The sequence below is a fragment of the Ursus americanus genome, chromosome 12, assembly GCF_024610735.1.
Source record: "Ursus americanus isolate L20-20 chromosome 12, mUrsAme1.1.p, whole genome shotgun sequence".
In the NCBI taxonomy this organism is placed as follows: domain Eukaryota; kingdom Metazoa; phylum Chordata; class Mammalia; order Carnivora; family Ursidae; genus Ursus; species Ursus americanus.
The window spans coordinates 29,896,088-29,921,628 of record NC_142138.1 but is presented as its reverse complement, the minus strand read 5'-3'; the positions used below and the strand labels follow the sequence as shown (position 1 = coordinate 29,921,628).

Here is a 25,541-nt window from a genome sequence, read left to right as displayed (position 1 = left end):
GCTCGGCGGGAAGCCTGCTTCTCCCTCTCACACTCCCCTTGCTTGTGTTCCCTCTCTCGCTGTCTCTCTCTGTCAAATAAACTAAAAAAATAAAGTCGGGAAAAAAAGAAACTTTTAATGGTATAAATTTTTAATAAGTCATAATATTTTACCCTCAAGAAAACTAACAGTCTCTTCCCCTATTTATTAGAGGTCTATACTACTTAGAATTTCTCACTAATATAAATAACACTGCAATAATGACCAAATCTGGGCATAAATCTTGGTCAGTATTTCTTAAGAGTTCTTTTGGACATATTTCTAGTAGGATAAAGTAGTATAACACCATCAAAAGATAGATGTTGTAAAACTTCCCTGTGAAGTACGTGCAATTTGTACTCCTACCAGCTGTCTATGAAGTTGTCTGTCTCACTGTTCTCTCATTAGCAGTAAGTTGCATCCCTTGGGCGGGGGGGAACTTTGCTTCTTTTATATATAAAAAAAAGGCTTTAAGTTGTATTTCTTTGAGTAATAAGGTTGAACATTTTTGGTACTATTTATTAACCTCTTTGATTTCCATTTTGGGGGCATTTTCCATATTTCTATTGGTATTCCAATATTCTCTTATGAAATTATATGAATTTTATGACAGAAATTAATATTTTATCTGTCAAATGCTATAAATTTTTCCTTTCTTTGGCCTTTACTTTGCCTCTGACATATCAAAGCTTGAAATTTGTATTTTATCAAATCTATCAATTTGGGGGCATGATTTATTATACCTCTTTCATTCTAAGAAAGATGACATTTTTTACATCTTTTGCCAAATTTCTTTCATCATATATATTTATTAGAATGAACTCTATAACAAAATTCTTCCAGATTTTTCATTACCTTTTCCTTTTAAAAAAGCAGTTCTTCCTTGTCACCTTAAGTTTTAAAAATGTTTTGCACAGGGGTTCCTGGCTGACTCAGTCAGCAGAGCATGGGACTCTTGATCTTAGGGTTGTAAGTTGGAGCCCATGTTGGGTATAGAGATTACTTAAACAAATAAATGTTTAAAAAAGGTTTTGCACAGTAGAGTATTTAAAAATATATTAGAAAATCACATCAGAGATATTTCAGGTAAAAATCATCAATGAATACTTAAATCACTGACTGAAAGTTTAATGAGGAACAGGATATTTACATAGTCTCAAAGTATCTCTCCACAGATTACCTGGTAACTTTACAGTGAAGAAATTGATCAAAGTTAATATCATCAGAATGGCAAATGACATCATGTGTCTCCTGATGTGATGTACTGAGAAAGGTACAATATTGCTCGTAGAGTATCACTGCTAAATATATATCAGCTGAAGTTAATCATGAGAAAATAACCACACAAATTGAGGAATGTTCTATAAAACAACAGACACTCTTCAAAATGTTAATATCGTGAAAGACAAAGAATGGATGAGAAACTTCAAGTTGAAAAGCAGTATAAGGAAACATGACATTAGGGGTGCCAGGGTGGCTCAGTCAGTTAAACATCTGCTTTCCGCTCAGGTCATGATCCCAGGGTCCTGGGATTGAGTCCCACGTCCAACTTCCTGCTCAGCAGGGAGTCTGCTTCTCCCTCTCCCTTTGCCCCTCCCCCTGCATATGTTCTCTCTTGCTCACTCTTATCTCTCAAAAAAATAAATAAAATATTTTTAAAGAATGACTTTAAATACAATTCATGGTCCTGGACTGGACCCTGTATCAAGGAAAAAAAATCCATAAAAAACATTAGTAAAACAATCAGAAAATTTTGAGTATGGACTACACATAATAGTATTGGATCAATGTTAAATATCTTAAAATTTTTAAATTATATTGTGGTTATGTAAAAGAACACCTTTGTTCTTAGCATACACACACGTTAGTATTTAGGTATTGCAATTTTCAAATAGTTCAGTAAGAGTAATATTAAGGATATAATACGTAGTGTGTGCTGTGTGTATACAGAGAATTTGGGAGTTCATTATATTATTCTTGTCACTTTATCTAAATTTAAAATTTTCTGAAACAAAAAGTTTTTAAAAAATTAATGCTAGACATGTTTTGTACAATGTGCACCCATATAAATTACCTTTAAAGGATCCACAAGTTCCAAGGTATGTTTTAGGTATATTAAATTTGTTATCTTTGATTCAGCTGCATTAACCTATTAAAATAAAGACCCAAATGTGGATACCATAAACATACAAGAATGGATTTTCTCTTGAACATTCTACACTTACCATATTCATACATTTTTATTTATCAATCTACCCAGTATGCCAGCATAGACAATAGTTACAATTACTGACCCATCATAATAAGCCTAGTGCACTAGTTTCCTGAGAGTCTGACAATGAGAAGAGTTCACCTCATTCTGTCCAATTTCCATTTCTACTTCAGCCCCTCGGGTCCAGCTTAATCTACAGTAGTGATAGGAGATACAGTTCAATCCTGAGCAGTACTAAGAGACTAACATTAATTGAAAAAGGCACAAAGGTATTTGTGAAAGATGATATTTGAAAAGCTGAATCTGAACCTCCCAGGTAGTTACAGAATGACACAAATTTCCCTCATTGGTTCCTGTTTGTGCAAGTAAAACAATTTTCATAATTCCAGTCATCCAAATTAATTATAGTTTTTCAAAATAAAGCAACATTAACATTCAAAATTTTATAAATGAACTTTTTAAAATTAAATTGTATTATGTCTAGAACCAAAAAGTGGTATTAAAACTTGGGAAATGAAGAATATTTTGTGAATGGGCAATTTACCAATACTGACAAGGAGTTTTAGGAGATACATTATGATATAACGTACTTGATACAGTGTTCTTTCTTTTTGAAGTCTCCTGACCTATATCCCTATTGCATAATACATGGACTGTTTGGTGATTATATGAGCCAATTTAGAAGAAATACCAAAATGAATGTTGTTAGCCCCAAAACAAGTTACTGCAGGCTCTCTTACAATGGATCTCTGAAACTGGAAGATTAAAAATTAATAATATTCACCAAACAGAAGACAACTATCATCCCTATTACCAAAGGAGAACATCTTACAAAAATACCAATTTACCCTTGAAGAAGAACAAGGTAGAAGGACTAACTCTAATGAATATCCACCTATAATAAAGCTAGAGTAATTAAGAAACTGTAGTATCAGCACAAGGACAGACAGAGCAACCAATAGAACAGAATAAGGAGTCTAGAAACAGACTCACACATATGATTTAACCCAAATATTTCATTTATGACAAAGGTTGACTATAGAGTAATAGGGAGTTTTTTCTATAAAGTTTTTTCTATAAATGATGTTAGCAAGATTATGAATCTGTATGAAAAAAAGGAAATGTGGCCCCTTCTTCATACCACATACAAATATCAATTCCATATGGATTATAGGTCTAAATACAAGAAGTAAAACAATAAAACATGTGGAATATAACAAAGAAGAGTATCTTCACTACCCTGAGTGTTCTAACCAACTTTTATAAATTTGATAATTAATGATCTGACATACATTAATCACAGAGCCAAACTAATGGCCAAAGTTGTTTATGTCTCTCCCATGGTCTAACTTTTGTGGGTGCACAGATTATCATATTACAAACCCTGCAACTACAAACTCCAACATCTGTGTTTTGCTTCCTACGCAGTAGGGGACATTTCCACCTAACAACTACCCTTACTGTGATAATGAAGGCTTTTGTGATGTTTTCCCCTCACTCCTTCTGGCTCCTGACCATGCGACCCTGCGTGGCATGATCTCTCCTCTCAGATGTTGTAAGTAAGAAAAATCTTTTAATGGCCTCAGCCTCTCCATGTCATCACTTAGTCGTTTCCATAAATTAAAATCCCAAGGATACAATCAAGACATTAGGGTAGGTAAAGACTTCTTATGCAGGATACAACAACCACTATAAAAGAAAAAACATAAACTAGGCTACATTTAAATTAAGAATTTCTAATAAGTCAGAGAAAGACAATGAGGATCTCACTTATATATAGAATCTAAGAACAAAAAACCAAACTCATAGATACAGAGAACAAATGGGGGCTGCCAGAAGCAGGGGGTGGGGGGTGGGTCAAATGGAAGAAGTAGGTCAAACCTTGAGTTATAAAATAAATATGTCATGAGGATGCAATGGACAGCATGGTGAGTACAGTTAATAATACCGTATTGCATATTAGAAAGTTGCTAAGAGAGTAGATTTTAAAAGTCCTCAATCACTAGGGGAAAAAAATTAAGTATGTATGGGGATGGATGTTCACTAGACTTACTGTGGTGATCATTTTGCAATACATACAAATACCAAATCATAAAAAAAAGAATTTCTATTCATCGAAAGGCACCACTGACCTAGGACAGGTTCTCCAAAAGTCAACTCGGAGAAATTAGAATTTGAAGACACATAATTTATTTGAAAAGTAATTCCAGGAAGTACAGGCAAGAGAATAGGAAAGGGCAGCAATACAGGATACACTGATTATCAGGGTATCGCTGCTTGGTCCTATAGCTCATTCCTGCTGGAGACCTCTCAGAGATGGTGTAGAGTAAACTTCAGAAGCTATCTCCAGAGGTAAGGAAAATGGTGTATTTATTAACCGACTCCAGTTTGGTATTGGTTAAGACCTATTGCTGGGCAGTCACTTCCTGATTACCCTCCAGTTCCTCATGTGGCTAGATAAAGTCCTCAGGCAGAGAGTTTCAACTGCTTGCAGTAAGAAGCCTTCCCTGTACAAAAGTGAATGCCAAGGGATGCGGGTGGTACAGCAACAGCATCTGCTCCACAATACTGAGTAAAAAATCCAACTACGAAGTGGGAAAAGATATGTGCAACACACAGAACCATAAAGAAGTCATAAAAAGCTCTACAAATCAAGGAGTTACAAAAATTTCTACAAATCAAAAAAGAAGATAACCCAATAGAAAACCGGGCAAGAGAGTAGAATGAGACTTTCACAAAAGAAGGTATTCAAATAGTCAATATACATTTGAAAGGATTTCAAACTCATTAACAGAAAAATGCAAAATTAAGACCACAGTGAAATACCATAAGCTCACAAAAATTTTACCATGGCTAAAATTTTAAAACTGATATTAGGTTTGGAGGAAGAGTAATGGGAATTCTCATACACTGCTGATGGGAGTATAAATTGTAATGATAATTTTGAAAAACATTCTCACAAATATTTTGTCATTATCTATTCAAGTTGAAGATATGCATTCCTCATGACTGGGAAATTCCACTCCTAACTACATGTCCAATAAAAACATATGCACTGTCAACAACTCAAAAGTCTAACAGTGAAATGAATAATGGCATATTCATACAGTAAATATTATATACCAATAGAAACAAATGAGCTACAGCTAAATGCAACAATATAATTAAATCTCACAAACAATGTTGGTGAGACGAAGCCATATAAAAAATACACGTGAGGGACACCTGAGTGGCTCAGTTGGTTAAGTGGCTGCCTTCAGCTCAGGTCATGATCCCAGGGTCCTGAGATCAAGTGCTGCATCGGGCTCCTTGCTCAGTGGGGAGCCTGCTTCCCCCTCTGCTTGCCACTCCCCCGTGTTTGTGCACTCATGCTCTCTGTTTCTCTCTCTCTCTCTGACAAATAAATAAAATGTTTTTTAAAAAATAAAAATTAAAATAAAAAAACGCACATGAATGATTCCTTATATGTTAAATTTTAAAAAGAACAGGTAAAACTAGATTAGAAAGAAAAACAAGAACACCATTATAAAAAAGTAGTTTCTTTTTGGAGGGAGGTAAAGAATCATGAACAGAAAGGAGCAAAAGAGGAGTATCTAAACTATTGGAAACACCTATTTCTTTACCTGAGTGGTCATTACATGGATGTTCACTTTGGCAACACCTGAAGACATTTTTGGTTATAACTGGGGAAATTTTATTGGCATCTAGTGGGTAGAAGCCAAGGTTGCTGCTAAAAATCCTAGAATACAGAGGCCAGTGAAAGAATTATCCAGCCCGAAGGTCAATCATGCCTAGGTTGAGAAATTCTGCTGTAAAGGAGCTGTCTTGCTACAAGTATATAGGTACTCACTTACCCTCTTACATCACTGGTGATTTCCTCCCTATTTGTTCCTTCTCTGTATCCCTCTCCAATCTCTCTATACCTTGCCATCTTTGAAGAAATAAGCTGCCACAAATTCTACAGTTGCAAGAAACTAAATGTTGCCAAAACCATGAGTGGGGAGGCAGATCCTTTCCTAGCTGAGTACTCCACATGAGTATTCAGCCCTGGATAACATTTTAACTGCACCTTGAGAGATCCTAAGCAGAGAATCAAGTTAGAATGTTCACAGACTCCTGACTCATGGGAACTGTGAGATAATAAATATGTGCAGTTTTAAGCTGCTATGGTCATGGTTCTTTGTTATGCAGCAACAGACAACTAATACAGAATCTCTGCAACTTGCTTCTTCCAAGCAATTTGGGAGGCAATTCTCTATTGGTCTTTTGCATTTATGCACATCTTCTGAGCAGAGGCACGGACTGCCTTTGTTCTGGACAGTCTTTTCAAAGATGTTTGTATAATGACTAGCCTTGGAAAATATGGTATCTCCTAGAGCAAATGGCGAGTATGCTTACAATTTTGGAAGATTAAGACGGCATCTCCCTTCAGGACAGTAGGCAAACATACTTATTGTCCAATGTAAAAGATTCAAGTTTCCTAAGCTCTGCAATTCTCTCCTACAACACACTACATGTGCAAGATTTCACCTGGTCCTCTTCACATCACACTGTGGGAAATGGAGTTTGGGGAATCAGTCTAAGAAAATGTTAATATTCTAGCTATTGCTTGTTCTAAATACTAAAGTCCTGTCTCTCTGACCCAGGAGTCTTGTGTCTTCTATCCACATCTATGAAATTGGCAGGCTAACTTGATAGCTTGCAATTAGGGTAGAATATAAGATCCCTTGGAGTTTCGGACAATACTATGCTGTAATTGCTTTTTTTTTTTTTTTACCCAAATCTCACATTGGATTATAAATTCCTTTGGATTAAAGACTTCTTTCTTACCATATCCTTACCACTTGTTGCAATGCTTAGTAAAATAACTTGTTAAATGAATTAAAGAAAAAGCCATGTACTAGATACTCTACATGGCAGTCTGAAATCAATGGGGAAAAAATGAAAAGTTATTCAAAATAAAGCAAAGAGGGGCACCTGGGTAGCTCAGCTGTTTGAGTGACCAACTCTTGGTTTCGATTCAGGTCACGATTTCATGAGTGGTGAGACCAAGCCCCATGGTGGGCTCCATGTTCAGCAGGTAGTCATCTGCTTGAAGATTCTCTCCCTCTGCCCCTCCCCACTTGCATGTGTACTCTCTCTCCCTCTCTCTCTAAAATAAATAAATCTTTTTAAAAAATAAAGCAAAGAAATTTGGGTAATACTGAGAAAAACTTGTTTTTGTGTTTTGTTTTAAAAGGGTTTAAGTAGTCTTTTTTTTTTTTTTTAATTAGGTGAGCTCTATGCCCAATGTGGGGCTTGAACTCATAACCCTGAGATCAAGAGTGGTATGCTCTGACTGAGCCAGGCAGATGCCCCAGAAAAACCTGTTTAATATCAAAATTTTCAAATGTTGAAGGAAGTATTTTCAATGTTCATAATAGAAAACACAAATATTCTTAATACAATATATTAAAAGTAATATAAATATTATACAGAAAGAAAAGACATTCAGGTTAATCAAAATAAGAAATTTAAGTTTTATTCTCAGAGAATATTTATGATCTAGAAAAAAACATTTCCTAAAATCAATATTTTTAAGAAGAAAGTATAAGAACTTATCCTAGGCAAACAACTCCACACTGGAAATTTTCAGGGAAAATTTAGTTCATTTAGAAGTTTAAGATAATCATATAATTCAGCCAACAGAACATTTAGTTCATTCAAAAGTTTGGCAAATCATGCAATTTAACCAGCACAAGTCTAATTTACTAAATATTGTGTTTAATTAAGAGATACATGTTTGTATCAAATGAGGAAAGGGCCTAATTTAATGTATATCTCCAGATGGTTAAGAAAACAGCAACTAAGAAACAGTATAGGGAATTTTGAAATTCATGAATCATGTATGAAGTCAATATATTGCTTAGGGTTCCTCAAAAGTTAGTAAATTTGAAAAGTATTTTAAAAGCCTTCACAAAGGACAGATGTGCTAACTAGGAAGGTATTTACAGCCATGTAATGTAATAGTCCTTCCAAAACTAAAAAGGATAGGAAGTTAACAAACTACCAGCTATGGATCAGTTATGACTGATCCTTAAAAACCTTATGGAACTAGCTATAGATTGCCTTTTCTGGACAGGAAAAAAGGATTCCAGATTCTCAGCTTATAGAATTATCTTAAATCTGGATCAGATAACTTTTCTAAAGTCTGAGAGCCAAAGTAATTACAGAAACTGGCTAATTACAGATATTTCTGAGAGAGGTAGGTTGGCCAAACTGTTTTGTTTCAATATAACCAGAAAAAGTCTAATGCAAAAATATGTATGTTACTAATTCTTATAGCTAGTGACATAAATTATGAAGCTGTATGACTATGTAATACTAAACATTACACAAGTTGACAACAAAGAATCTGCTCTCAAGTATAATCTCATGATTCTTTCCTATAATAAAAGTGAAACAAAGTCTTAACATACTGTTAAGGGTTGAACTATATCCCCCCAAAAATATTTGTTGAAGTCTAAACACTCAGTACTTCAAAATGTGATCTTATTTGCAAATAGGGTCATTGTAGAGACAGTTAGTTAAGATGATACCATATCGTAGTAGGGTAGACTCCTAATTCAATATGCCTAGTGTCATGTAAAAGATAGCCACGTGAAGACAGAGACACACAGGGAGAATGCATGTTATGCAGCAGCAAGCCAAGGAACACTAAAGACTGCCAACAAACCACCAAAAGCTAGGAAGAAGCAAGAAAGAACGCCCCTAAAGGTTTCAGAGGAAACATGGCCCTATCAAATCTTGATTTCAGACTTCTAGCATCCAGAACGGTGAGACAATATATCTATCTTGTCTTAAGCCACACAATGTATAGTATTTTGTTTCAGAAGCAATAGGGAAAGGGTGCCTAGGTGGCTCAGTTGTTAAGCGTCTGCCTTCGGCTCAGGGTGTGATCCCAGGGTCCTGGGATTGAGCCCCGCTTCGGGCTCCCTGCTCCGCTGGGAACCTGCTTCTTCCTCTCCCACTCCCCCTGCTTATGTTCCCTCTCTCACTGGCTGTCTCTCTCTCTGTCAAATAAATAAATAAAATCTTAAAAAAAAAAGAAGCAATAGGGAATTATTACACATACTAATTATCGGTACATTGTGGCCATGTCCTATTCCTATAGTGTGCTGCATTTTTCTGTGTAGAACATGTCATTCATAAATAAAACTGTTCAAGTTATTTAAGATAATTTTCATTTGAAAATATCAGCCAAAGCAGTGGAATTTGGCAAAAGATCATAAAGGCTAACTGTAGTGTTCTTTATGTTTATATTCATAATCGAGCATTCAAAGTCCTAAAACATTTAATGGCTCCAAAAAGACTACTAAACAAGTACAAAGTAAAAAAGAAAGGTTAATGACACACATTAGCAAAAGCATATCCAGAAGTAAAATGAACACTTCCTATATATTCAGAAATAATTTTATTTTAATATGAACACTGATTAATATTAGTTATCAGGGCCCAAATTGGAAGGAGAGAGCATCACTGGTATGAGAGAAGCAAAACCAGAACAGGGTGAGAATGGAGAGGTGGTACAACACAGAAGGATAAGGAAGGCACCATAAGGAAGGAGGGCTTCTCAGCACAGATCATATGAACCTAAACAAGGTCAAGAGGGTATCCAGGCAAGGGGAGACAACGCAGCCTGGGAGACAAGGTTTTAGACCCCATGTAGGCTAAGGAAAGTCTCTGTGTAGGAGGGCACTCTAATGCAGAGTATCAGAGACTGAGACAAGTGAGGACAGGAAGATGGTTTAGCAGGGAATGCTGGAGCATGGGCAAGAGTGAGGATGACATCTGCATAAGATAGAGAGTGGCAGTAGTCAGAGACTGGTCACATGGTGGGGAGGATGGGTCAAATATGCTAATAAATTAAGGATACTGAGAGCCAGGTATCTCATTGTCAGAGAAGGGAGATACTAAAATTGAAGGTAAGAACACTGATATGAACCCTGGGATGTTGAACTGAAATTGAAGGTACTGGTGGAGACTCGTAGTTTTCAACTGCACATATGTATATAAAAATATATAAAATATAATTAAATATAAATATGGAGATAAAATGTATTTACCCATTTACTCATATACATATACTTATTCCTTAGCCATGAGAAGGCCTGGAAGCAGTGACACTACAACAGTAAAGAGTGTGCCCAGTGCCCAGATCTTGATTTCTAAATACCATATGCCATTAAAATGAACCAGGGCTCCTGGGAGAAATGGCTGACTCAAAGGCTAGGCAGAGAAAGTACAAGGAAAGCCTGGTTCATTTTCCTGAGCCAGAAAGTGATAAAGTTCTCAAGGAATGATGGGTGTATTTCCAAAGGACTGAAAGACCAATTAAAAGGGGTTTGTGCTGGTCAAATCTGAAATAATTTGAGAATCAAAATAAATGTTGATAGAAAAGGATTAAAACCAACTGAATAAAATATGAAACCAGGAGTCCATAGAGATTAAACAAATAAAATGAAAATTTGATAAGAAATAGTATTATTTACATGGTCTCAAACTACCTCCCCAGAGAATACTTATTATTACATAAGGAAAATAGTAATTTTACAGTGGAGAAGCTTAGAGAACCCGACTTTAATCAAGGGCACAAAGTTACCATCATAATGGGGCAAATCAAAATCATGAGCCATTTGATAAGATGTAATAAAAACACTGTCTCGTGTGATATTCCTACGAAAGATATATTACCAGCATATAATGATGAGGAAAAACATGAGATAAACCCATACTGAAAGAAAATACACAGACCTATACTTTTCAAATGTCAAGGTCATGACTGAAGACTAAATAGACAAAAAAACTAAAGGTAATGCTTGATTCTCAATTGAATCCTTTTGCTATAAAGGACTATTGGCACAACTGGCAAAGCTTGCATAGGATATGAGGATTAATTGGTATTATCATTGTTAATTTCCTTACTTTGAAGGTTTATTGTGGTTGAATAGAAGAATATACTTGTTTGTAAGAAATAGTAATGTATTTGGGAGTGACAGAGCATCAGGTTGGCAACTTATTCTTAAAATTAAAAAGTTTTCTGAAGTTTTGAGATTTTTAATTAATTTTTATTTTCACTTTTTTAAAAGGTTGAAACCAAAAGATCTTACATGCTTCCAGAGAATGGAAGGGGAGAAGTCAGACGTATCTAAAATTCTGGAAATCTCAATGGTTTCAACTTCTCCAGAGGAACATTAAAAGCTACAAGACAGTGGAGAAGTGCCTCCCAAATTCTAAAGGAAAATTCTTTCCTGACCAGAATTCTATTTTCAGCTAAGCTATCAATCAATTATGAGAGAATAATAAAACATTTCAGAAATGCAGTCTTACTCCTTCTCAGAAAGTTACTAGAAAATGTGCTCCACAAAAAGGAGAGAGTAAGCCAAAACAGAAGATGACTAGGGACACAAAAAATAAGAGATCCAACATAAGAGAGACAAAGAAAAATGCTGAAGAGAAACCTGGGGTCACAGCTGTATGCTAAACAAAGAGAGGCAACCAGTCCAGATTGGAACAGGTCAGAAGCTTATGGCGGAGACATCTTCAAGAGGTTGAATTTGATTATCTGTGGGTGAATAAATATACTGACAGCATATTTAGATAATTGGTAGAAATATCTATGCCTGAATTAGTGAAAACACACAGTAAACCATACAAACAGAAAAACAGTTATTAATTCCAGGGAACAAACACACAAAAAGTTGTGCAAGCTCAACTCTGTAGCATGAATAATCACAATAATTTTGATCTAACTAAAACTATGTTGTAACCCTACTGGGTGACTAGAAGTAAGAAAATGTCCGTGTTTATGGGAGAAGAGAAGAAAGAGAGCTAAATATTCATCTTCCTGCCAGGAAATTAACACATAATGTCAAAGGATATCAACAAGAAAATAAAAAAACAACCTAAAGAATGACAGAAAATATCTGCAAATCATATATCCAAAATAAGGGACTGTATCTAGAATACATAAAGAATTCTCACCACTCAGTACTAAAAAGACAACCCAATTAAAATTTGGAAAAGGTGGGGTATCTGCGTGGGTAGGCCAGTTGAGCGTCCAATTCTTGATTTTGGCTTGGGTCATGATCTCAGGTTCATCAGATTGAGCCCCACAACAGGCTCTGCGCTCAGCAGGAAGTCTCCTTGAGATTCTCTCTCCCTCTCCTTCTGCCCCTCCCCCCATTTGTACTCTCTTGCTCTCTCTCTATCTAAAATAAATAAATAGGGGCTCCTGGGTGGCTCAGTTGGTTAAGTGACCAACTCTTGATTTCGGCTCAGGTCATGATCTTGGGGTTATGGAACTGAGCCCCTCATCAGGCTCTGTGCTCAGTAGGGAGTCTGCTTCACTCCCTCTCCCCCAACTCATGCACTCTCTTTCTGCTCCCCTCTCTAAACTAAATAAATAAGTCTTTTTAAAAAATTAAATAAATAAATAAATCTTAAAAGAAATAAAAAGACTTGAAGAATACTATCAATCAACTTGAACTAACTGACATTCATGGAAAATTTCATCCAACAACAGTAAAATATACATTGTTTTCAAGTATACATGGAACATTTCCAAGATAGATCATATTCTGGGCCATAAAAACAAGAGTCAGTAAAGCTCAAAGGATCCATATCAGACAATATATGTCCTTGACCACAATGGAATTAAATTAGAGATCTTTAACAGAAATATATCTGGAAAATTCCCAAGTACTGGAAACTAAATAACACACTTCTAAATAACCCATGTCAAAGAAGAAATTAAAAGGAAATTAGAAGGTATTTTTAACTTTTTTGAATAAAAAACACAACATATCAAAAACTGTGACATATAGGGGCACCTGGGTGGCTCAGTCAGTTAAGCGTCTGCCTTCGGCTCAGGTCATGATCCCAGGGTCATCAGACTGAGCCCCACATCGGGCTCCCTGCTCAGTAGGAGTCTGCTTCTCCCTCTCCCCATTTGTGCTCTCTCTCTCTTTCTCTCTTTCACTTACTCACTCTCAAATAAATAAAATCTTTTTTAAAAATTGTGAAATATAGCTAAAGCATTACTCAGAGGGAAATTTATAGCACTAAATGACTTTATTAGAAAAAACAAAGGTCTCAAATCCATCATCTCAGCTTCTACCTTCAGAATCCTGAGAAAGAAGGGTAAACTAAGCACAGAGTAAGCAGAAGAAAGAAAAAAAGAGAAAGAAAGAAAGAAGCAAACCGTACAACAGACTCTTAACTATAGAGAACTGAGGATTACTGGAGGGGAGGTTGGTGGGGGATGGGTTAAATGGGTGATGGGGATTAAGGAGTGCACTTGTGATGAGCACCGGGTGTTATCTAGAGGTGTTGAATCATTATATTGCACCCCTGAAACTAATATTACACTGTATATTAACTAACTAAAATTGAAATAAAAACTTGGAAGAAACCAAGCAAACAAATATTCGCTCAAAAAAAAAAAAAGACTAATAAAAGCAGAAATCCACGAAATAGAGAACAAGAAAAAAAAAGATGAAATCAATTAAGTCAAAAATTGGTTTCTTGAAAACACCAATAAAATTGATAACGTCTAGCCAGAATGACTAAGAAAAAAAAAAGATAATATTCAATTAACAACATCAAGAATAAGAGAGGTATATCAATGCAAACTTTACAAATATAAAAAGGATAATAAGGAGGTCATTATGAACAATGTAATGCTAATAAATTCAGCAAGTTGGGTGAAATGATAAATTCTTTGAAAGACAAATTTTCTACCAAAGCTCATTCAACAAGAAACAGGTAATCTGAATAGCACCATATCTGTTTAATAAGTTGAATTTATAGTCAAAAACCTTCCTAGAAAAAAAATACCAGTTTCTAAGGGCTTCACTTGTGAATTGTACCAAATATTTAAGGTAGAAATAACATCAGTTCTACAGAAACTGTACTAGAAAGTTAAAGAGGAGGGAATACTTTCAAACTCATGTTACGAACGTAACTAATTTTGTTCCAGACATCAGTTATTCTTGGCTACTTCCCACTTGTATATATTCAATTATTATAAGGTATTTCAATTATTTAAGAAAACTCTAGTTCTGTGCCTATCCAACAGCCAGAGCTTTTCCATCCATTGGATGATGTTTTTATTATAAATGAACCTAAAGAGTGTTATCTCTACAATAAAGAAAGATTTCTGAAACAAAGATTAGTTAGATTTCAAAGGATTTGCAAAGTAATCAAATTTTAAATCAAACTCTACTGATGTACAAAACTCTTTTCCTTTTTAACCATATGAGCAAAAACATGCATGTATTTAATTAAAGTAAATAATTTTTAATTCACCTTAAAGAGAAGAATAAAAACCATCTATCACTTTCTTTATAGGATGCGCCTATAAGCACAAAGTATTTAATTTTGAAAAATATCCAAAGACATTGTTTCATCTTAAAGTTTAAGCATATTTGAAGGTTAATCAAACTTCACATAATGTTCACCTTTAAGAATCACCCATAATCTTTGGATCTAACATAACTTTTATCTATTTATTTATTAAGCAAATATTATAGCCTAAGTTTTAAAAAGATTACAAACTTTTAAAGTAAATATTTGATTAATGAAAATATGCCAATTCCTCAAGTAAGAAACTTTCAATTTTTACTATAACATAGAATAGGAAATTGGGAAAAAATGTTTCCTTTAAAAGGCATGAAAATGTTCCAGATATTAATAATGAAGTACTTTTTAAAAATATTTTTATATTTTCCAATTGCTATATTACATTAAGACAAATTATATAAAGTATAATAATATAGCACATAATATATGTATACATACCGTGTCTTGCTTTGGAATTTGGACTAAAACAGAAAGAAGCTGCTCTGTATCAAGAAATCTTGATATAACTGAAACAAACAAAAACATGTACATTTAAACCTTGTTTTACAGTTCAAAATATACATTATGTTTATGTAAAGTATTATGCTCAAATAATAGAACAGTTTTACCTACAAACATTACTTGTTTTAATCGTCTTTATCTATCTTACATATGTCAGGAATAAAACAATAAATTCTAATGGTCTTTTCTTAATTTTATTAGTTATAATCTGTCTTCAAAATCTGACACTGTTGATTACCCTTTCCTTCTAAAAACTATACTTCTCTGGCTTTTAGATGTTGTTATAATTTTCTTCCCACCTTTTTGATCTGTAACTTTTCTTCCTGATACGTACGATTAGTTTAAAAACCCAGTTCAACCCCTAAGCATGTAACCTACCAGAATTTACCTATCTTCTCTGAACTTTGGTTGTTTTCATTTTTTAAATGTGGACAGTAACATCTACCTCCTAGGGTTGTTGTGAGGAATAAGTGAGATATTATGTGTTAAGTACCTTGCACACACTACAGCTCAAAACTGTTCTTTTGTTCTTCTCAACTCATGTTTCAGCTTAAAGTATTCTATAAAAATAAATTCATAGATTATTGTAATCTATCCCTTTTAAATATCTCCAGTTTTCTTAATCTTGCCATTTAACAGACCTTTTAAGGATGAACTCATTTCCTCATACTTAAAATACAGTAAACTATGGTTAACTGTTTCTTAATAACTCGTGACTATTATCGACACTGAAATGTGTGACCTCAAAGCTTTTGTGTAGACTTACTGATATTTTCACAACATGGATCCAACCTGCTATACTTTAAAAAAAAAACCCAAAAGACAAAAATTTTATGTCACTTTCTTCCTGTTCAAACTGCCAAGTATCTTGTGGTATTTTTCAGTTTGCCTACCTCTAGAACTCTGTCCCTTTCTAATTTGCTGCTTCTATAGTAATTAGCTATGTTAAAACTATGCTTTAAAAAATCACAGTAAATAGACTGAGTAATACTAATATTATACTGTTCAATAAGACATAATACTATTATGACATTTTACATGTGATTCCACTAACCAGACTCTCTTAAGCCCTCATATAGATTGGCCTTTCTTTTTTGGTCTCTTCTTCCTTTCCCTAAGTCTATCATAACAACCAAAATTATGTTTCTAAAATAAGGGTTTGATCATATTACTCTCCTGATTTAAAATCATCAGCTCCCTATTGCTTGCAGATAAAATACCAAATTTCTTACCATTATACAAAAGCCCTTCACAAGCTAGCCCCAATCCTCATTTTCTGCCATTCCTCAAGGCTTCAGGTCATAAGTAACTACTGGCCATGCCTTAAATACAGCAAGCTCTTTCATATCAACATTAAATACAACTGCAGAAGCTTATGTTAACTCTATCTTCCCCAACTTCCCAGAAAAACAAGTGTTGCCTAGAAAGCAATGACTGCCCAACATCACAGCCAATGGCACTCATATCAGATATTTATCCCAGCCACTACATCCAAAAAAATATTGTTGTCGCACTATGTGCATCAGTACACCTTGCAAAGGCATGTTCCCTTTGTCTTGAATATCATTTTTAGGATTCTCCTGTTGTAAATCCTACCCATTCCCTTAATATAGAACTGAAATATTATCAGGGCACCCAGCTGCCTCAGTCGGCAGAGCATGCGTCTCTTGATCTTGGGGTCATGAGTTCAAGCCCCACATTGAGTGTAGAGATTTCCTAAATAATAAATAAATGTTAAAAAAAAAGAACTGAAATATTATTTATGGACCCTGTATTCTGCCTTTATTCCAGCTCACTCCTCTGTGTTCCCATAAAATACTCAATTATTATTGCATTGATTGCACTGTATCAAAATTGTTTACTTAGAATTCTGTTTCTCTAACATGAGTGGAAGATCCTTGAGGACAGAAGCTTACAACTTAATCTTCCTCATCTTTTTATCGCCAATACCTATAGAATGCCTACAATAAAGTAAGTACTAGGTTGTTATTTTTTGTTTTGTTGTTGTTAAAGATTTATTCCAGAGAGACAGAGCGAGAGAGAGAGAGAGAGAGAGAGAGAATGCACACAAGCAGGGGGAGGGGCAAAGGGAGAGGGAGAGAGAAGTAAACTCTCCATTGAGCTCCAAGCCCAACATGGGGCTCCATCTCAAGACCCATGAGATTATGACCTGAGCCAAAACCAAGAGTCAGATGCTTAACTGACCGAACCACCCAGGTGCCCCTAGGTTGTTGTTGTTTTAATGAGATTCAGATTTTCCTATTTTAATAAGCTATAAAAATTACCTTCCCACCTTGCTCTGTTCCTGCTTCCCTACTTCACTGCATGTTAAGATAAATTATAAACTGTCAAGATATAAAAACATAGAAGTGTTTAACATTTGTAGATGCAAACTTAAGGCTTCCAGTTATAAGAAACTATAAAACAAAATATATCGAAGTTTCAAAGAAAATTCAAGTTTTTCATTAATATCACATCTTATAAAACATAATTTTGGGAACAACAGAATACAATTTTCAAGAGGTTCAACGATAAATCAATAGTTTATCAAATATGAATAGTTGTTATATCCTAGCCTTGTACAGGAATCCTCCAACAAAGCATGCACTCACAATCCAGTAAGATTAAGTACCATAACAAGGTACTACAGGAAACATGTAGGAAAGGTGCCTAAACAGACTTGGGGAGTCAGAGAGGCTTCTCGCATAAGTGATATATAAACTGGAATGGTAAAGGATGAACTGTAGTTAGCTAAGGAGTGCTTGGGAGGAGGGGTCACAGGGAAGGAAAAAGAGTCTAGGCAAATAGTACAGAGTACAAAGACCAAAACATAAGAGAAAATCTGTTCAAGTAACTAAAAGAAGTTCAATTATATTAAAAGGCAGAATGGAAAGTGAGGAGTAGCAAGAGATGCAGTAGGAGATGATAAGGAAAGAGTCATATAGAAAAGTCTGGATTTTATCCGAAAAGTAATGAGAAGAGGTTGAAGAATTTGATGCAAGTGCATAAGTGGTAGCCCCCAAAGAGGTCTACCTCCTAATTCCTGGAATGTGCAAATATGTTACCTGGTAAAAGAAACTTTGAAGATGGAATTAAGTTAAGCATCTTGAAATGGAGAGATTATTCTGGATTATTTTTGGTCCCCAAGTAATCACAAGAGTCCTTAGAACAGGGTTGTAGAAAGATCATTGAGAAAGAGAAGATACAAGAACAGAAGCAGAGGTCAGAAAGGAGGAAAGATACTATATGGCTGGCTTTGAAGATGGAGAAAGGCCCACGAGCCATCTACCCATCTACACAGCCTCTAGAAACTGGAAAAGGCAAGGAAACAGATTTGTCCATAGACTCCAGAAGGAATGTGGACTGCTAACATACTGATTTTAGCCCAATAAAACTGATTTCTGACTTCCAGAACTTTAAGATAATAAATTCATGTTGTGCCACTAAATTTGTGGTAATTTGTTATATCAACAATAAGAAATGAATACAGAGTTACATGCTCAGAATTATATTTTCAAAAGATCATTCAGGCTGTAGCATAGAGAAGACACTATTTAAAAAAAGACTGGAGGAGGGAGATCAAACAGGAGGTTGTTGCAGTACATCAAAATGTGGTTAAATGGCAGCACAGCAGCACGGGGAATAGAAGCAACACATTCGAGAGATATATTGAAAGGACTCTGCAGAATTTGATGACTGATTTCAGGAAAGAGAAGTGTTAAGAATGACTTTCAGGGGGGTGCACGGGTGGCTCAGTCGGTTAAGCTCCTGCCTTTGGCTCAGGTCATGATCTCAGGGTCCTGGGATTGAATCCCACGTCAGGCTCCCTGCTCAGCCGAGAGCCTGCTTCTCCCTCTGCCTCTGCCTGCCACTCCCCCTGCTTGTGTTCTCTCTCTTTGTCAAATAAATAAAATCTTTTTAAAAATTAAAAAAAAAAAAAAAGAATGACTTCCAGGTATCTGACTTGGTAAAGAGGTTGGCTATAGAGCTCTTCACTGAAGTCAGGAAGACTGACTTAAAAGGGAAAATAGCACAGTTTGGGCACACTGAATTTGAAATGATTGAGGAACATCTAATAAGTGTTCAGTAGGCAATAAGATAGATGGGGCTAAAGGTCTGTAGAGATACCTGGGTATGATATGTAGATTAGGAAGTTATATGCGAGTAATAATTATAAAACCAGAAAGGTAAGTCATATAAGAAGATACAGGGTAAAAAGACAACTGAGGATGTATCCTTGAAGAGGCTTAGCTTTTACGGAATGAGCAAAGGAATAGAAACCTATAAAGAAGACTCAGAAAAAAAAAAAAGACTCAGAAGTCTTTCCCTTTTCCATTAGAAAGAAAGGACTCTGATGTTTTTAGTCTGTTACCTGATCAACGACAGGGCTTTCTGAGGACATTCCAAGATAGTATATGGTCCTGAGGTCTATTTGGAAATCCATATAGATAACATTTCAAGGGAAATAACCAGTGGGTTCTGACTGGATATTCATATAACCTTTTTTTTTTATGTTCAATTAGCCAACACATAGTACATCATTAGTTTTTGATGTAGTTAGTGTTCAGTGATTCATTAGTTGTGTATAACACCCAGTGCTCATTACAACACGTGCCCTCCTTAATACCCATCACCCTGTTCCCCATCCCCCCAACCCCCTCTCCCTTCTGTAACCCTCAGTTTGTTTTCCAGAGTCCAGAGTCTCATGGTTTGTCTCCCTCTCTGATTTTTTCCCATTCAGTTTTCCCTCCCTCCCCCTATGGTCCTCTGCGTTATTATGTTCCACAAATAAGTGAAACCATATGACAATTGACTTTCCCTGCTTGACTTATTTCACTTAGCATAATCTCCTCCAGTTCCATCCATGTTGATGCAAATGTTTGTTAATCATCCTTTCTGATGGCTGAGTAATGTTCCATTGTATATACAGACCACATCTTTATCCATTCATCTGTTGAAGGGCATCTCAGCTCCTTCCAGTTTAGCTATTGTGGACATTGCTGCTATGAACATTGGGGTGCATGTGCCCCTTCTTTTCACTACATCTGTATCTTTGGGGTAAATACCTAGTAGTACAATTTCTGGGTCATAGGGTAGCTCTATTTTTAACGTTTTGAGGAACCTCCATACTGTTTTCCAGAGTGGCTGTACCAGCTTGCATTCCCACCAAGAGTGTAAGAGGGTTCCCCTTTCTCCACATCCTCGCCAACATTTGTTGTTTCCTGTCATGTAAACTTTTTAAAGAAATGAGTTTCAGAGCTAAAAAAGAAGGAAACTCCAAAGAAGTAGGAAGAAAATCAGGAGATTGTATAATTGCAAAAACAAAGAAAGGCAGTAATTCAATAAGAAGAGATATTTAGCAGTATCACATAAGTTGGAGTTCAAATAAGAGAACTAATATGTGTCCATTAAATTTAACAACAATGAACCTGTAGGTGACTGTCTTAGACTGGTTCTTCAGAAGCAGATCCTGACATGAGGACTGATGTCCAAGTGATTTATTAAGAATGTGGTTCCAGGTGTATCTGGGTGGCTCAGTTGGTTAAGCGTCCAACTCTTGATCTCAGCTCAGGTCTTGATCTCAGGGTCGTAAGTTCAAGCCCTGCACTGGGATCCACAGGATGTGGAGCCTACTTAGGGGAAAAAAACAAAACAAAACTGTGCTTCCAAATTTAAGAAACAAAATAGATGAACATATGGGAGGGGGGAAAGAGAGAGAGGAAAACCAACCATAAGAGATTCTTTTACAGATTTTATTTATTTATTTGAGAGACAGACAGAGCAGAAGTGGGGGCAGGGGGGGTGGTGGAGCAGCAGAGGGAGAGGGAGAAGCAGGGAGTGATGAGCAGGGACCATGACGCAGGGCTCCATCCCATGACCCCGAGATCAAGACCTGAGCCAAGACACTTAACCGACTGAGCCACCCAAGCACCCAAGAGATTCTTAACAATAGAGAAAAACTGAGGGTTGTTGGAGGGAGGGAGGCGGGGGGATGGGCTAGATAGGTGATGGGTATTAAAGAGGGCACTTGTGATGAGCACTGGGTGTTGTATGTAAGTGATGAATCACTGAATTCTACTCCTGAAATCAATCTGCACTGTATGTTCATTAAAATTTAAATAATTTTTTAAAAACATGCTTCCAAGAGAAAACAGGAAAAGAGAGAAGGACAGGGAAGGGAAAAATAATCTCAGGCAAAGTCCTATGGAATGTAACTTCAACTGATCCTATAGAATTCTGGACTTCAAGTTATATTCAGGGTTTTCACCAAACCAATATAAAAAGAACAAGGTTTTATCTCATTGTGGTTTTGATTTGTATTTCCCTGATGATAAGAGATGTTGAACATTTTTTCATGTGTCTGTTGTTGGCCATTTGGATGTCTTCTTTGGAGAAATGTCTGTTCATGTCTTCTGCCCACTTCTTGACTGGATTTTTTGGTTTTTGGGTGTTGAGTTTGATAAGTTCTTTAAAGATTTTGGATACTAGTCCTTTTTTTTTTTATTTTTTATTTGTTATATTAGTCACCATACAGTACATCCCCAGTTTTTGATGCAATGTTCCATGATTCATTATTTGCATATAACACCCAGTGCACCATGCAATATGTGCCCTCCTTAATACCCATCACTGTCCTATCCCAATCCCCCAGCCCCCTCCCCTCTGAAGCCCTCAGTCTGTTTCCCAGAGTCCATAGTCTCTCATGGTTCATTCTCCTTCTGTTTACCCCCCTCATTCTTCCCTTCCTTCTCCTACCAATCTTCCTATTTCTTATGTTCCATAAATGAGTGAAACCATATAATTGTCTTTCTCTGCTTGACTTATTTCACTTAGCATAATCTCCTCCAGTCCCATCCATGTTGCTGCAAATGTTGTGTAATCGTTCTTTCTGATGGCTGAGTAATATTCCATTGTACATATGGACTACATCTTCTTAATCCAGTCATCTGTTGAAGGACATCTCGGCTCCTTCCACAATTTAGCTATTGTGGACAAAGCTGCTATGAACATTGGGGTGCATATGGCCCTTCTCTTCACTACGTTTGTATCGATGGGGTAAATACCCAGTAGTGCAATTGCTGGATCATAGGGTAGCTCAATTTTTAACTTTTTAAGGGACCTCCACACTGTTTTCCAAAGCAGCTGTACCAACTTGCATTCCCACCAACAGTGTAAGAGGGATCCCCTTTCTACACATCCTCTCCAATAACTGTTGTTTCCTGCCTTGTCAATTTTTGCCATTCTAACTGGCGTAAGGTGGTATCTCAGTGTGGTTTTGATTTGAATTTCCCTGATGGCTAATGATTTTGAACATCTTTTCATGTGTCTGTTAGCCATTTGTATGTCTTCATTGGAATAGTGTCCATTCATATCTTCTGCCCATTTTTTGATTTGATTATTTGTTTCACGTGTATTGAGTTTGAGAAGTTCTTTGTAGATCTTGGATACTAATCTTTTATCTGTAGTGTCATTTGCAAATATCTTCTCCCATTCCATGGGCTGCCTCTTAGTTTTTTTTTACTGTTTCCTTGGCTGTGCAAAAACTTTTTATCTTGATGAAGTCCCACAAGTTCATTTTTTCTTTTGTTTCCCTTGCCTTTGGAGATGTGTCATGAAAAAAGTTGCTGTGGCCGATGTCAAAGAGGTTGCTGCCTATGTTCTCCTCTAGGATTTTGATGGATTCCTGTCTCACATCGAGGTCTTTCATCCATTTGGAGTTTATCTTTGTGTATGGTGTGAGAGAGTGGTCAAGATTCATTCTTTTGCATGTAGCTGTCCAATCTTCCCAGCACCATTTATTGAAGAGACTGTCTTTTTTCTATTGGATGTCTTTTCCTGCTTCATCGAAGATTAGTCGACCATACAGTTGAGGGTCCATATCTGGGCTCTCTATTCTGTTCCATTGATCTATGTGTCTGTTTTTGTGCCAGTACCATAGTGTCTTGGTGATCACAGCTTTGTAATATAGCTTGAAGTGAGGCATTGTGATGCTCCCAGCTTTTTCTTTTCCAACATTTCCTTGGTGATTCGGGGTCTTTTCTGGTTCCACACAAATTTCAGGATTGTTTGTTCCAGCACTTTGAAAAATGGCATTGGTATTTTGATCAGGATGGCATTGTAAGTATAGATTGCTCTGGGTAGCATAGACATTTTAACAATGTTTATTCTTCCAATCCATGAGCATGGAATGTTTTTCCATCTTTGTGTGTCTTCTTCAATTTCTTTCATAAGTGTTCTGTAGTTTCTAGAGTATATATCCTTTACCTCTTTGGTTGGGTTTATTCCAAGGTATTTTATGGTTTTTAGTGCTATTATAAATGGAATCAATTCCCTAATTTCTCTTTCTAGGGTTATATTGTTCGTATATAGGAGAGCAACTGATTTCTCTGCATTGATTTTGTTACTGAATTGTTCTATGAGTTCTAGTAATTTGGGGTGGAGTCTTTTGGGTTTTCCACATAAAGTATCATGTCACCTGTGAAAAGAGAGAGTTTGACTTCTTCTTTTCCAATGTGAATACTTTTTATTTCTTTCTGTTGTCTGATTGCTGTTGGTAGGACTTCTAGTACTAGGTTGAACAATATTGGCAAAAGTGGGTATCCTTTCGTGCTCCTGATCTTAAGGGAAAGGCTCTCAGCTTTTCCCCATTGGGAATGATATTCCTTGTGGGCTTTTCATAGAAATTGTGGGTTTTTATGAAATTGAGGAATGTACCCTTTATCCCTACACTTTGCAGAGTTTTAATCAGGAAAGAATGCTGTATTTTGTCAAATGCTTTTTCTGCATCAATTGAGAGGACCACATGGTTCTTGTCTCTTCTCTTATTAATGTGTTCTATCACACCGATTGATTTGCAAATGTTGAACCACGCTTGCATCCCAGGGATGAATCCTACCTGGTTGTGATGGATAATCCTTTTAATGTACTGTTGGATCCTATTAGCTAGGATCTTGTTGAGAATTTTGGCATCCATATTCATCAAGGATATTGGTCTGTAATTCTCCTTTTTGATGGGGTCTTTGCCTGGTTTGGGGATCAAGGTAATGCTGGACTCATAGAATGAGTTTGGAAGTTTTCCTTCTGTTTCTACTTTTTGAAACAGCTTCAGGAGAATAGGTATTATTTCTTCTTTGAATGTTTGGTAGAATTCCCCAGGGAATCCATCAAGCCCTGGACTCTTGTTTTTTGGGAGGTTTTTGATCACTGCTTCAATCTCCTTACTGGTTATTGGTCTATTCAGGTTGTCAATTTCTTCCTGTTTCTGTCTTGGTAGTTTATAGGTTTCCAGGAAGGCATCCATTTCTTTCAGGTTGCTTAATTTATTGGCATATAGTAGTTGATAATAATTTCTATATTATTCCATAATATAGAAATATAATATTATTCTAGAATATGTTCTATATTCTATATATTCTATAATATATAATACATAATATATAATATTCTATATATTCTATAATATATCATATACAATATACATATGATATATAATAATTGTTTCTATTTCCTGGGTGTTAGTCATGATCTCTCCCCTTTCATTTGTAATTTTATTAATTTGGGAACTTCCTCTTTTCTTTGGATAAGTCTGGCCAGTGGTTTATTGATCTTATTACTTTTTTTAAAGAACCAGCTTCTAGTTTGGTTGATCTGCTCTACTGTATTTCTGGTTTCTAATTCATTGATCTCTGCTCTAATCTTAATTATTTCTTTTCTCATATGTGGCTTAGGCCTTCTTTGTTGTCCCTCTCCAATTCTTTAAGGTGGAAATATAGATTGTGTATTCTAGATTTCTCTATTTTTTTGAGAGAGGCTTGGATAGCTATGTATTTCCCCCCCTTAGGACCGCCTTTGCAGTATACCATAGATTTTGGACTGATGTGTTTTCATTCTCATTGCTTTCCATAAATTGTTTGAGTTCTTCTTTGATTTCCTGGTTGGCCCAAACATTCTTAAGCAGGATGGTCTTTAGCTTCCAAGTGTTTGAATTTCTTCCAAATTTTTTCTTGTGATTGAGTTCCAGTTTCAAAGCATTGTGGTGTGAGAATATGCAGGGAATAATCTCAATCTTTGGTATCTGTTGAGATCTTATTTGTGACCCAGTATGTGGTCTATTCTGGAGAAAGTTCCATGTGCATTTGAGAAGAATGAGTATTCTGTTGTTTTACGGTGGAATGTTCTGTATATATCTATGAGGTCCATCTGGTCCAGTGTGTCATTCAAAGCTCTTGTTTCTTTGTTAATTTTCTGCTTAGATGATCTGTCTATTGCTGAGAGTGGAGTGTTGAGGTCCCCTACTATTAACGTATTATTATCAATATGTCTCTTTATTTTGGCTAACAGTTGGCTTATGTAATTGGCTGCTCCCATGCTGGGGGCATAGATATTTATAATTGCCATATCCTCTTGT

The 25,541-nt window shown here is 36.0% G+C and overlaps 1 protein-coding gene across 1 annotated transcript in view; it reads right to left on the bottom strand.

Moving 5' to 3' along the window:
* MSH4 (mutS homolog 4) overlaps positions 1-25,541 on the bottom strand; it is a 77,416-nt gene that overhangs the window by 29,357 nt on the left and 22,518 nt on the right. The window contains exons 8-9 of the mRNA XM_045802001.2: positions 15,071-15,138; positions 2,093-2,167 (exon numbers count right to left, since the gene is read on the bottom strand). Coding sequence (XP_045657957.2) covers positions 2,093-2,167; positions 15,071-15,138 — 143 coding nt within the window. The remainder of the gene's footprint in view (positions 1-2,092; positions 2,168-15,070; positions 15,139-25,541) is intronic.